We start from the raw sequence: 14,866 nt of genomic DNA on the forward strand, positions 1-14,866 counted from the left end.
AAAAGATTTTATTTATTCATGAGAGAGAGAGAGAGAGAGAGAGAGAGAGTGAGAGGCAGAGACACAGGCAGAGGGAGAAGCAGGCTCCCCACAAGGAGCCCAATGCAGGACTCAATCCCACACCCCAGGATCACGCCCTGAGTCAAAGGCAGCTGCTCAACTGCTGAGCCACCCAGACATTCCATAAATGCCTATTTTGAAAACAAAAGCAGACCACTTGTTTTTCAGGGTTTTAATAATGAATTCTAAAATATCTCCCACATATAAATGTAATAATAATTAGAATTTTAAAGGATAATAGTAATATAACAATCTACTGTCCCCTTCTTGGACCCTAATAATGAGCTGGTAATTCATTTCTAACTAAACTATAGGTAATGGAAAGCCACTGAAATGCATGCAAGATTAATATAGTACTTTAGAAAGGTCAGTCTGGTGACCCACAGTAGGTGCTCAAGAAACAGGTTTTGTTTTTTTGTGTTTTTTGTTTTTGTTTTTGTTTTTGTTTTTAAGAAACAGGTTTTGCAGTAGTCCAGGAGAGCCTGAATCAATGTCAGAAAACAGTCAAGGGGAAAAAATTGGATGTGGTGATAGGAAAAAGGTACCAAGTTAATCCCAAGGATCTGAACAAGTGTGACAGTATCAGTGACCGTGAATCCCTGGCCACACCTGTACCACTCCCTACAGCTCTGACCCTGGAGACATTGTTAAAATTTAGGTTGCTGGGATCCCTGGGTGGCTCAGCGGTTTAGCGCCTGCCTTTGGCCCAGGGCGCGATCCTGGAGACCCTGCCCACGTCGGGCTCCCGGTGCATGGAGGCTGCTTCTCCCTCTGCCTGTGTCTCTGCCTCTCTCTCTCTCTCTCTCTGTGTGACTATCATAAATTAAAAAAAAAAAATTTAGGTTGCTGGTGCTCCGCTCTCAGAGTTACTGAGTCAGTGACTTCCATTTGACAAGTATGCAAAGGCTGATGGTGCTAGCGGGAGGACCACACTTTTAGAACTACTGCCTTACAGTAATATTCTTATTTTGCTAAAGCTTCAGGACATGTCTTTGTTAAACCAGCAGGGGGAGACAGGTATAAAATTTATCCTCTAAAAATAAACTGCCTTAGGATACTAAAGCTCCTTGGAGTTGTGATGTTGCCATGGAGACCTCTGAACTATTTTGGAGAGCAGCATGTAAGTTGGCATCAGGTGAGATAATTTTCTGTTGTTTATGTAAATGTGTCTTGGTACGACTAACGTCCAAATTCCTACAAGCCCACCATGGATAAGAACTTGGGAGTCTGGAGACACACAACTCTGTCACTTACAGGCTATGTGACTTTGGGAAAGTTATATTCTCTCATCTTGTTTCCTCCTCTTTAAAATAGTCCCAGATTTATGGATTTTTTGTTTGTTTTTTAGATTTTACTTATTCATGAGAAACAGAGACACAGGCAGAGGGAGAAGCAGGCCCGATGTGGGACTCGATCCCAGGTCCCCAGGACCACGCCTTGGGCTGAAGGTGGCGCTAAACCGCCGAGCCACCCAAGCTGCCCCCAGATTTATGGAATTGTTAGAGGGCTAAACGTTCTTGGAGATTTAATTATTATTATCAAAATATTATTATAAAAACTTTAAGTAGTTACTATCAGCTCTTCAATCTCCCCAAATTTTAAGAATAGCCCAGATATGTTGCTAAGTTTGCTTTTTAGTAACCAGTGCTCCCGTTATTCAGGTAAAGAAGTGAAAACACCTGGAAGGTGATTGTTTCCTAAGACCCTAACACGCCCAGCCCGGAGAGCTCTTGTTTGATCTCCTAGCCTTCAACGCCCAAAGAGGGATAAGCGTGTTCTTTGCACCCACAGTTTTGATGGAATAGAGCAGGCGGACGGGGCTTCGCCGCGGCAGGCACTGAAGGGGCTCCCAGCGGCGCAGACCCAGCGGGCAGCCCCTAGGGTTGGCGTCCGCCGGGCGTGCACCTGGAGGAGGAGAGTCGCGATCTGCAGGGCTGCGCGCTGGCTCCCGCGTTCCGCCGGATGCGCTAACTTCACCTGCGCGGCTCGCTCCCCGCGACCGGACACACCTGTCGGCGACCGCGCCCTTATTGGCCAGACACGGACACTAGCCTCGCGGCGTCGGCTGCAGGGCTCGTCCGCGGAGGGAGCGCCCGGGCTGGGGCGGGGTGACGTCACGAGGGCGTGTCCACGCCAGGAGCGGTGGGCGGGGTCTGCGGGAAGGTGTGCCGGGGGCCTGTGGGGCGGGGGCGGGGCCTGGCGGTGACGTCACAGGGCGGGGCGGAGCCGCGGGCGCCGGGGTAGGTGAGCGAGGCGCCGGGCGGCTGCGCTCGTCGAAGGCGGCGGGCCGCACCGAGCCGCTCCTCCTTGCTCTGCTCGCTCCCGCGCTGCCGGTCATGTCGCTGGGAAGCAGCCTCTCGCGTCTCCTGCGGACGCGGGCGCACTCCGTCCTGAAGAAGTCCGTTCACTCGGTGGCTGTGATCGGGGCCCCGTTCTCGCAGGGACAGGTGGGGACCTGGACCTGGCTCGGTGGGGTAGAACCTGGGGGAAGCGGGGGTGGGGTGACGGGCGGGGAGGAACGGAGAGGGGGGTGAGGTGGTGAGTTCCCACACTTGGGCCCCGGGAGAGCACGTGGGGTTTTCCCCGGTAGGTGTGGAAGGAGGAGGAGGGCATCGTGCTCGCGCGGCGGGCGGGCGGCCGCGGGCTGGTGGGGTTCTGCGGCCTCCCCCGGAGGAGGGAGGAGGTGGTGGGTCCCGCCTGGGGTGCTGGGGGAGCAGGGGGGACGGGATCTCAGGGAGGGGCTGGAGGGGGAGCAGCCAGCCCGAGTGCCTGGTGCAAAGTCGAGAGACAAGAGGTCACAGAGAGCGACCGAAGATTGAAGGCTTCGGGGTCCATTCTTAGAAACCCTGCATCGGCGGGGAAGTCGGCGCTGCCGTCTGCAGCGGCGGGAGCATGGGAGCGGCTGTTTTGTTCTCTTCAATGGATGCAACCTGCAGCCGTGCAGAGCTCCCTGCGCGGGGAGCCCGGGCTCTCTAGGTCCAGACCTGGCTCAGCCCCTCCCCCTGTCTCGGCTTCCATTTGTGCATCCCACAGCCACGGGCTTGGAGGTTGGTTTGATCCCAGTAATTGTTGTTTTTCGGGCTTTCTTCCTGCGAGTGTTTGAAATGAACCGACCTCAGGTGAAAATAATAAAAGGAAAGGCTGATGCTTGCTGTCACAGGTTTCCAGAAGGATCTGTTTGGGAACTAGGTACAGAATAGCAGGTTTCTGTATTTTTGTGAAATAAAGTGGTCTTGTTTTTAACCCTCTTCCCTCACATCTAACCGTGTAATTTATGTGACAGAAAAGAAAGGGTGTGGAATATGGTCCTGCTGCTATAAGAGAAGCTGGCTTGATGAAAAGACTCTCCAATTTGGGTAAGTGGTTGGATTTTCAGATGTCTGTGATAGCCATTTACAGACCAGTTCAGAGTCTCATCTCCTATCCAGGGACTGCACACTATCTGTACTTGGGAAGCCTCTCATCCTCCTTTGGATTCCATCTGCTGTTTAAAATCTGAGAGTCTTCAGGCAAAGTCTTGTCGCCTATAGAGTAACTGTGGAAGGCAAGGAGGTGGAGTGAGGCGGCAGCTGGAGCAAGCTTAGTGACTGCAAAGCAGTGTGAAGAATGCTAGCTAGCTCCAACTCTAACTGCTCCATCAGCCTTTCTCTCTCAAATTCTAGCTCTCTGAACTCAGTCAGGAAGTGCTTCTGATTCATCAGTCTAGCTAGTTTCCTCTGTTCATATCCTTCCTTTCCTCCTTAGGATGAATAACTCTATATTACTGTAGTCAGAGCCTTAGATCAGTTTCTCAAACTTCTCTGATTATGAAAATCACTTGGATTACTTGTTAAAAACAGGTTCCTAGGCTCCTCCATGAAATAGTCTGGTTTATTGGCTCTGTGGTGAGACTTAGACGTGTGCATTTTCACAAGCGCCCCGGTGAACTGCAGTAAAGTTTCATTCTTGTCTAAACCTACAGAACCTGACCCAAAGATAAATGCCATGCATATGGTAATAGAGAACCCTTCTTTTGGTAAGAGGGCACCAAATTCCAACTGTTATTGATTCAGGTTATTTATTTAACCTTAATGTTTCTAGCTGGTGTTTAAAGTGTTTAAAGCCATTTCCTCCATTCATATTAGGACAATTCACAGATCTTTTCTGAAGGTGTAAGTGCAAAAGGCAGGGAGCTGTAGGTCCTGGAGATAGCAATGGGGAATGTAGGTGAATTACAAATTCCCTCCCCACTCTTGCTTTGAAATCTCCTCTGCTGATCACTGAGTCCATTCCAGAGGTGGATCATTTCCTCCTAAAACTCAGGAATAATGAAGTCACCAAAGCCACCTTGAGTGAGGTATACGTCTTATACCTCTGGCTACATCTAGGTATGGTGTCTATGGTTGAATACTTAAAACTTTTCTCTGTTAAATAATTACAGTAGGGTCTCTTAATCATTTTAATAACTCTCCAGATTCACCACCAGAGATGAAAGATAAATGAAAATTTAGTTTTATTGTGTCATCAGTTACCTAATGGGAAGAAGTTTCTGTTCCTGCTTATAATTGAGGACACTGTCCCTTTAAGTCAGCGGTATGCATTCAGCCTTTTTAAAAGGCATCATTTTACATCGGCAGACAACAATCTCTGGTAATCACTATTTCTTAATACTGGATAAAGCTCTGCAGTCCATCTGATGAACTGGGCCTGGCCTTGCTTGAATTGCCTGCTCGGTGCTCAATTTCAGCCTCTTATACAGGACACATTTATAAGATTCAGCTGAGGCTGCTGAATGAGGGGGAGGGACACATTTGTGGCAGCTTCCCTTACTCATGCTTTGTAGACCTTTCCTGTCCTAGCTCGCGGTATTTTTCCACTCCAACCCTTTCTCCCTTAAATACTACTCCCTCAAATACCTCCTCTATAAACTCTCAACCTAAAGTGATGGGGAAGCTGCAGTTTATTTGGTCTTCTCTTTAATTTTTTCAGATATTTGTAGTTTTAGAATTTATATCCTTACCCTGTAGCTCACTGGTAGGCCAGTATCACCAGCAGCCCAAAATAGAATCTCATTGCATATTAATAAGATTGTGGCACTCAGCAGATTTGCGGCATGTGGTTTTGGCTAATCTCCAAAAATATGTTGGAGAAAAAAGTACCAAGAGAAGTTTCAATTGCTCTATTGTGAAACAGTACTAAAGTACTAGGCACTTCCAAATAAGCAGCATGGGTCAAATTTCAAGGGAGAGAAGACCCACGGAAAGGTAACTTTCACAAATGCCTTTGTTCCTTGCCTTCAGCTCTGATGTCACAGGCTGCTGATGTTGCCATGGAATTGGTCAAACTTCCAGTTTCTTGAATGAATGGATTTGACTTAGTGTCTGGGTTTGTTTTTTCCCTGAGTTTAGTCAGGACACTCGGTGGTTCCTCTCTCAGGTAACCCCTTATCTGAGTATGTGCAGAGAGCCTGGGAGAGATGAAGAGGCAGTGGCTCTGCTTCGATTCTGGGTAGCTGACAGCCATGCTCATTTGCCTCTTTTTTCTTCAGAAGTTGTGGAGTGTTGGGGTGGGGCGGGGGGTGGGGGTGGGGGTGGAAGATAGCTATAAACAGACTAACAGTTTGAGGCTTTTATCATTGTAATTAGGTAATTTGACTCAACTGTGGTCCTGAAAAGAGGTGCCCAGCCACTGAAGCAACTATCTAAATTAACTGCCACTGTGACCAGGCCCAGAGTCCTGGAGTCGGAAGCCACATGGGAGCTACTCTGGTTCCTCTCAGTGAGGCCAGAGATGTTTGCTCTTCCTGTTCCATTTGGTGTGCCATCAGATGGCAGACTAGGAATCTCTGATTGAGCCCCAGAATCTGGTCTGCTTCAGGAAGAACTGATAGAGGGCCTGAGGTAGTTTAACATCTGCGGTCTGAAAATTGTTCACTTGGTATGGATTGATGTGTGAGTTCAGGAGTGTGTGCTTGCTTTTGGTGACTGGTAGAGAATATTAGCATTTGTAAGTTTATTTGTATGATCGTAATCCTTCAGCCTGGCTTCCACCCCGCTGTTCCACCGAGACTACCTTGAGCAAGCCCACTGATCTGTCAACCTTTATTTTGCTGGACCTCTTTATTGTACAACTGACCACTTTATTCTGGAAATACTGTTATGTTAGCAAAGACTCTTTTGAGTCTCTTCCCTACATTCCTTCCTGGACTCCCTTGTGGGATCTTCCTCTTCTTCTCAACCCTTAAATGTTGGACCCCAGTGTTCCTCCAACTTTGTCTCACAGATGTCTCAAACTCCACCTGTTCAAAACAAAATTCATTATCTTCTCCCTCAAATCTGTTTCTCTTGCTGTCTTCCCATTGTCTGTTTCATGCTGTCACCCATTAGAGTCCTTCACCATAATGGTGCTGCTATAGTTCTATCCCACTTACACTTGACTATAACTTTCCATTGGTATCTTTTATCCCATTCTTACCTTTCTTGGTTCACATCTTCACTGCCACCAGAGTGAGCTTTCTAAGACCACTTCTCCTTTGCTCCTTCCTTTGCAAGTCTTTCCATGGCTTTCTTATACATGCATCCATGCTTCTTAGTCTTGTCATTCATATACTGTCTTTGCTAATTTGCCATATTATTCATTTTGTATTTCTTTAAGTTAGCATTAAAGTTTCATACTATTAAAACATAGCCTGAACCTATAATAACTAATGAAATCTCAGACTTGTACTAGATACATTTTTGTAATACACTTTCATTTTATAGTTTTACATTTTTTAAATAAGATTTTATTTATTTATTTATTTGAGACACAGAGAAGCAGAGACATAGGCTGAGGGAGAAGCCTGATGTGGGACTTGATCCAGGGACTCTGGGGTCACAACCTGAGCCAAAGGCAGATGCTCAACCACTGAGCCACCAAGATGCCCCAGTAGTTTTACATTTTGATATTTGTCCTTCAACTACTACTGCTATATGTTTTAGACTTCAGCCAATGGGACCTCTGTAATTTGACCTTCATCTACCTCTTTAGACTTCTCTCCACCCACATTCTGCCTTCTTTTCATTGCAACTAGAATTATGGGATCTTGACCTAGGCTCCACCAATAGAAGCATGCATCCTAAACTGACTTGAAATTTGAGAAAGGGCAGCAAAGAATTCATTCTGTGATAGGCAGGGTGGTAACAGTGCCAGCAGTGGCTTCTGTCCAGTGTCATGGAGTCAGCCATGCCAGCTGCATGTAATACCTTTCTCTAGTAATGGAGGCGATAACAATAGAATCTTTACTGGACCATCCTGCAGTGTGGCTTTTGAAGCCTTATTGCTGGTAATGTGGCCTTTAACCCAGATATCGGCCCTATTTTTTTTTTTTTAAGATTTTATTTATTCATGAGAGATACACTGAGAGGCAGAGACATAGGCAGAGGGAGAAGCAGGCTCCATGCAGGGAGCCCAATGTGGGACTTGATCCTGGGACTCCATCCCGGGACTCCAGGACCATGCCCTGGGCCCAAGGCAAGCACCAGACCGCTGAGCCACCCAGGGATCCCTAAATTCTTGTTCTTTTATTTGCTATTTCCCTAGTACTTGACACAGTCTTCTTATAAGTTAATATACTTTGGCCTTTAGTTTAGGACTAGATCTTAGTCTCTGTGGGTTTTAATGGCTTTCTGTTCTTCTGGTGCTTTGATTTTTCAACCATCACGTTCCTTAATGTGACTTCTGAAAACAGCCTCGAGTGTTTTTTTGTTTTTTTTTTTTAAAGATTTTTATTTATTTATTCATGAGAAACACACAGAGAGAGAGGGGCAGAGACACAGGCAGAGGGAGAAGCAGGCTCCATGCAGGGAGCCTGACGTGGGACTCGATCCTGGGTCTCCAGGATCACACCCTGGGCTGAAGGCAGCGCTAAACCGCTGAGCCACCCGGGCTGCCCAGCCTCAAGTTTTAATTAAAGATATTTTAAAGTTCTAGGCATGCCTGACTGTAGTAAAACAGACCTACTTTAATGTATTTCTGTGACTTAAATCATTTTCAATGTTCTAGACCTTAAGCACATATCATAATAGGGTTACAAGACTATACATTTGCTAAATCTCATTGAACTTAAAATGTAATATAAAGTATGCATCAAAGCTTTTTATTTTTTTTTTAAAGATTTTATTATTAGAGCAGGAGTGGTGGGGGAGGGGCAGAGACAGGTAGATGCAAGCTTCCTGCCCTGAGCTGGGAGTCTGGGTGCAGGTCATAATCCCAGAACCCTGCTTGTGCTTATGTTCTCTGTCAAATGAATAAATAAAATCTTAAAAAGCAAAACAAAACAACCCATCACTTTCAGGTTTATTTTTTCTAGGAGCAGCTTTTTAGTCACTAAAAACTAGAACACTGGGCCCCAGGAAATAAAGCATGTTGACTGCCAAAAAAGAATAAAAAATAAATGAAAATAAAAAAAACTAGAACAAGTTCTTTTACTAATTTCTTTTTTCTTTTCCCACTAATTTCTATATTCAAAAGATTTGAGCACTGCTAAGGTTTAGGTATTGGAAATACAATAGTGAACAAAACAAATCCTTGTTATCTTGGAGCTCTCATTCTAATGAAGGGTGGTTGGAAACAGACCTGAGTAAAACCTATAATATGTCAGGTGGTAACGTGAGTACTGTAGAATAAATGAAAGCGAGGGATGGGGTATAGCAAGTACTGGGGATAGAGCAGGGATTGTATATGTGGATGGGGGGGCTTCAGCAAGGAGGGGTCATGTGAGCAAATGTTTGGCCAGTGAAGAAAGAAATGAGATGCATTGTTTGGGAGCACCTTAGGCAGAGGGAATGGTAAGACCCAGAGACAGGTGCCAGGAACATCCAGGTGACAAAATGCCATTACTGAGCTCTAGCCAGTGATTACTATGTGGGAAAGGGAGGGCCTTCTCTTCAATTTTTCAAGAAAAGCTAGAAGTCTGGATTTTTGTGGGAGATCTAATAAAAAAAATATGATCTATCCATACAAGTGGAATATTATTGAGCCATAAAAAATGAATTTCTAATTCATGCTACAGCATGGATAAAACTTGAAAGCACTATACCAAGTGAAAGACACAAAAGGCTACATATTCTATGATTCCATTTATATGAAATGTCCAGAATAGGCAAATCCATAGACAGAAAGTAGATTAGTTCAGGGACTGGTGGGGAGAAGGCAATGGGGAGTGGCTGGCAATGGGTGCTGGTTTCTTTTTGAAAGGTGATGAAGTTGTTCTGGAATTAGTAGTTTGCATAGTAATATGCCACAACAAAAGCATATGTCACTGATGTACCTGAGGATAGGTAAATCTCTTAAAGGCATTATTGGGATTTGGCAAATTTCATTATAACTGATCTTTCCTTCTTATAAAGATTGCAAAGATGGGCAACCCGGGTGGCTCAGAGGTTTAGCACCGCCTTGAGACCAGGTGTGGTCCTGGAGACCTGGGATTGAGTCCCATGTCAGGCTCTCTGCATTGAGCCTGCTTCTCCCTCTGCCTGTGTCTCTGCCTCTCTCTCTCTCTCTCTCTCTCTCTGTGTCTCTCATGAATAAATAAATAAAATCTTTTTTAAAAAATTGCAAAGAATTTAATTTACACTTTTTATTTCAAAGTTGTTTGATTCATTGATTGTGTTCTGGACATTGTGCTTGGCTTTTACTACTATGTCCTTCTTAATTTGTCAAAAACAAATGATGACACTCATTAGGGTGGTTGGTTAAAAAAAAAAAAAGAAGAATGAAAGAAAGACCAAAAATCTCCCAGAAAATAACAAGACTTGGTGAGGATGTGGAGATATTAGGACTGTAGTGCATTGTTGGTGGGAATGTAAAATTATATAACTGCTGTCAAAAACAATATGGCAGTTCCTCAAAATATAAAAAATAGTTAACATATGATCCAGCAATTTCAGTTCAGGCATATACCCAAAAGAATTAAAAGTAGGGTCTAGAAGAGATTGATTGATTGATTGATTTTTAAGATTTATTTATTTATTTATTCATGAGAGACACAGAAAGAAGCAGAGACATAGGCAGAGGGAGAAGCAGTCTCCTCCCAGGGACCCCAATGCAGGACTTGATTCTGGGTCTGGGGATTATGCCCTGATCCGAAAGCAGAGGTTCAACCCCTGAGCCACCCAGGCATCCCTAGAAGAAAACACCCACGTTCATAGCATTATACACAATAACCAAAAAGCGGAAGCAACCCAAGTGCTCACTGATGAATGAATGGATGGATAAGCAAAATGATACAAACACACAACAGAATATTAGCCTTAAAAAAGAAAAATTCTGACATATGCTGCAGCTTTGGGTGAATCTTCAGAACATTATGCTGAAAATAAGCCAGTCACAAAAAGATACTGTAATTCCACTTGTGAGGGACCTAGAGTAATCAAATTCCTAGGGACAGGGATCCCTGGGTGGCTCAGTGGTTTAGTGCCTACCTTCAGCCCAGGACATGATCCTGGAATCCCGGGATCGAGTCCCACATCGGGCTCCCATCATGGGGCCTGCTTCTCCCTCTGCCTGTGTCTTTGCCTCTCTCTGTCTCTCATGAATAAATAAATTCTTTAAAAAAAAAAAATTCCTAGGGACAGAAAGCAGAATAGTGATTGCCAGGGGTTGGGGGAAGGGAGGATGAAGAACTATTGTTTAATGGGTACAGGATTTCGGTTTTGCAAGATGAAAAGAATTCTGGAGGTGGATGGTAGTTATGGTTATACAATTATGTGAATGTACTTAATTCCACATAAAAGTTATTTTTTTTTTTAAAGATTATTTATTCACTTGAGAGAGAGTGCAAGCAGGGGGAGGGACACAGGGCAGAGAGAGAAGCAGGCTCCCCACTGAGCAGGGAGCCAGATGCCGGGCTCCATCCCAGGATCCTGGGATCATGATCTGAGCTGAAGGCAGACACTTATAGAGCCACCCAGGTGCCCCCAAAGTGGTTATTTTTGTGTGTATTTTACCACAATTTAAAGAATTAAATAAGTTAGAATATAATATGAATTAAGAAGGTTGTAGGGCAGTCCTGGTGGCTCAGCTGTTTAGTGCTGCCTTCATTCAGCCCAGGGCGTGATCCTGGAGACCCGGGATCAAGTCCCACGTCGGGCTCCCTGCATGCAGCCAGCTTCTCCCTCAGCCTGTGTCTCTGCCTCTCTCTGTGTGTCTCTCGTGAATAAATAAAATCTTTTTTTTTAGAAAAGTGAGGTTGTAGCTTTTCTTTAGACATAACAACGCCATGTGCTTAAAAAAACTTCAACTTAAAAAAAAAAACTTCAACTTTTTTAGCACATTGTTTTGCTCTATAAATAAAAGCTGAGAATGAACAAACCAAAAATGTCCTGAAGACCTTGAGGAACTTAGTGCAGGTGCCACGGTCACAGTAGTAGTTGAGAATCTCTTTTCCTGCCAGATACAACTGATGCCAGGTGGGGGCCTTCTCGGCTGGAGTGGCACCATCATAAGCAAACGGTCTCCTACTTCCCAAGTCCTGTGTCCCCAGGGCCTTGCCTCTCCCATTTCCGGGACGGCTGTTGCAGGTCCCGCCCTGTAATCCTCACAGCCTTGGCTCTCCGACCCAGCCACAACCCCCTTGGCAGCCCTTCTCCCTGTCATCCCCAGTTGTTTGTATCACCCAAGACTCTTTCACACTCTCCAAGGATGAAGGATCCAGCCTTCCCTGTATCAGGGAGCTACAACTGCATGTGGCAAAAGCACAAAATAACAGGGATCTAAGAGAAGTCCAGGGCTGGTTTGGCCACTGTGTGTTTTAAAGTTCAGACCTAGGGGGATCCCTGGGTGGCTCAGCGGTTTGGCGCCTGCCTTTGGCCCAGGGCGGGGTCCTGGAGTCCCGGGATCGAGTCCTGCATCAGCCTCCCCGCATGGAGCCTGCTTCTCCCTCCTCCTGTGTCTCTGCCTCTCTCTTTCTCTAGATCTATCATGAATAAATAAATAAATCTTAAAAAAAAAAAAAAAAAGTTCAGACCTAGATTCTTATCTTGCTGTTGTACCGGCCAGGCCGCTATCATGGTCCCAGATGGTGTGGCCTTGTGCCTGGCAGCAGGTTGCAAGATGGACAGAAGCAAGCAAAGGGAGGACTTGTGCTTTCCCTCAAGGGAAGTTCCCAAGAAGTCGCAGGACGCTTCTGCTTATCCTGTGGCCCTGATGGGTCACATGGCCACACATAGGGACAAGGGAAAATGGTGAGTTTAGTCTCCATTCTAAGAGGTCATGCTCCAGCTATCTCTGAAGAAGCAAGAAACCAATCTTGGACAGGTAACAAGTGGTCACACCACCTCCCGGTGCCCTAGATCCCATCTCTACTGCCTTCTGAATTTCTTGTTCTAGCAATTATCCCTTCCTTCCCCTGGTTTCTCAACTTCTAACCCATCCCGTCAATAATTAATTGCAAATCTTACAGTCCTGCCATCCTCCCTTATCTTTAGGAAGCCTTCTAGCTGTTGTCTAGTTGCTTCCCTTCAGAGCCACCGTCCTGGCTTCTCCACTGCCCTGGCAGGCTGCAACTTGATATATTCTGACATCCTGGGCCATCACTGCAATGAAACTGGTTTTGCTGAGGTCTTAGACCTCCTACTTTCTCGCAGTGCCACATTTACCTTACTGGTCGCTGTCAGCCACTCTTTCCTCATCGAAACAGACCCCATGCTCTACTGGTTTTAGCTTTTCAGATTCCTTTGCTAGATCTTCTGCTACCCACCTGTTACGTGCTAGTGTTCCTCACGGTTCTGCCCTTGATCCTCTTGCTCTAATATTATCTCATTGGCATTTTGTCCATCCCTATGGGTTTCCTGTCACCTGTATACTGATGCCTCCAAAGCTTTATCTCCAACACTGGTTTTCTCACTCAGCTCCAAACCTGTATCCCAGGTGGCTTCTTGTTCTTTTTGACTGTATTATGAAAGTGTTAAAACATAACAAAAGTAGATATTGTGACTGAGTGAATTTGTTGTATCTGTTATCCGGTGTCAATTATCAATATATGGCAATCACCCTACTCTGTGCCTTTTTTTTTTTTTTTTAAAGATTTATTTTAGAGAGTGAGAGAACACATGAGCAGGAGGGAGGGGCAGAGGGAGAGGAAGAAAAGCAGACTTTCCACTAAGTGCAGGGCCTGACCCACGGCTCCATCTCATGACCCTGAGATTATGACCTGAGCCAAAATCAAAAGTTGGACACTGCCCAACTGAGCCATCCAGGTGCCCCTACTTTTTGAAGCAAATCACAGATATCATATTGTTTTGTCTGCAAATATTTAAATATTCAAAATATAAGAATTCTTTAAAATTTGAGGTGCCTGGGTGGCTCAGTTAGTCAAGTGTCTGACTCTTGGTCTAAGCTCAAGTCTTGATCTCAGGGCCATGGGTTTGAGCCTTGCCTTGGGCTCCACATTGGGCTTGGAGCTTGCTTAAAAAAAAAAAAAAAAAAAAAAAAAAGAATTCTTTAAAATTTAACCACAGTACCATTATCACACCTAAAAGAAGTTAATATCCAATGCCCAGGGTTGGGGAAATATAACAATTAAAAAAAAAAAAAACTCAATTGAGAGCAATTTTCCACAAAAGTAGTAGAGAAAGAAAACCATTTATTGAATAAGCATTAAATCAGGCAATCTACTAAAAGATGGTGAAAATAAAGCAATTTGGTCCTTTTAAGTAGCCAAGCAGGGACAGCCCATTATGTGTTTTCAAGATAATAAATAGTGTATAGTATATCATAATAAATAGTAACTAGTCCTCCAGTTAGAGGACTTAACGGTACCTTTTGTGGGATAAAGCTCATCTTAACTTTATCATAGAAATTTGGACAACCACCAGGGGGGAAACCAACTTCTCATATTCTAAGATAGGAGGTAGTTTTGCAATATGGAGCAAGCTGCCCATCCCCTGTGTCCATAGAAGTTAGTCTGTTAATCTCTAGTCCTTGAGGGAAACATTCCTGGGTTGGGAGATTGGCAAGAGGTTTATTTGTTGTATTTACATGTATTTGAGAAGGACAGAGAAGGGAATTCTCAAACAGAAGGGAGCAAGAAGTCTTTTCCCTTCTAAACAGGGAAAATTCAGTCTATTTTTATTTTGTCTCTGTCTTACACCAGTTTATGTTGACACTGTTCAATTGACTTAGGCTTTTTTTTTTTTTTTTTTTTTTTTTGACTTAGGCTTTTTGCACTTATTTTTCAGTTTGTTTTACTCAGGATCCAAATGAGCTCTATATTGATATCTTTTACATCCTTGCTGGTTCCTTGCTTCGTTTTTGTGTTTTTCTTTCTTGCCATGTATTTGTGGAGGAAACTAGGTCATTTGTATAATCTCTGAATTTTGCAGGTTATATCTATCTCCATGGTGTCCTATGATGTGTGTGTGTGTGTGTGTGTTTTTAAGATTTTATTTATTCGAGAGCGAGAACACAAGTGGGGGGGAGAGAGAGAGCAGACTCCCTGCTGAGCAGGGAACCCCAATTTGGGCCTCAATCCCAGGATCATGACCTGAGCTGAAGGCAAACACTTAACCAACTGAGCCACTCAGGCACCCTGTTTTGTCTTATGTACTTCCTGTAAATTGATAATTGGATATAGATCCTTGGTTAGATTCAGGCTTTTTTTTTTTCCTTGCAGTTCTGCAAAGGTGGTGGCAGTATATACATTTCTACTGAAGGGATGTTATTTGTTATTAAGCATTGCCTAGAATTGATCCATTTACTGGTTTCCACGTTTGAAGATTTTATTTATGAGAGATGGCAAGAGAGCACAGGGCAGGGGTTTGGGGCACAGGGAAAAGGAGAAGCAGAC

At 44.5% G+C, this 14,866-nt stretch overlaps 1 protein-coding gene across 1 annotated transcript in view; it reads left to right on the plus strand.

Moving 5' to 3' along the window:
• Window positions 1-2,258: 2,258 nt before the first annotated feature.
• The window catches only part of ARG2 (arginase 2), a 31,921-nt gene continuing 19,313 nt past the window's right edge, over window positions 2,259-14,866 (plus strand). The window contains exons 1-2 of the mRNA XM_026008450.2: window positions 2,259-2,507; window positions 3,344-3,416. Of these exons, the coding sequence (XP_025864235.1) occupies window positions 2,397-2,507; window positions 3,344-3,416 (184 nt within the window). The 5' untranslated portion in view covers window positions 2,259-2,396. The remainder of the gene's footprint in view (window positions 2,508-3,343; window positions 3,417-14,866) is intronic.

This window comes from Vulpes vulpes, chromosome 6, assembly GCF_048418805.1.
Source record: "Vulpes vulpes isolate BD-2025 chromosome 6, VulVul3, whole genome shotgun sequence".
Classification (NCBI taxonomy): domain Eukaryota; kingdom Metazoa; phylum Chordata; class Mammalia; order Carnivora; family Canidae; genus Vulpes; species Vulpes vulpes.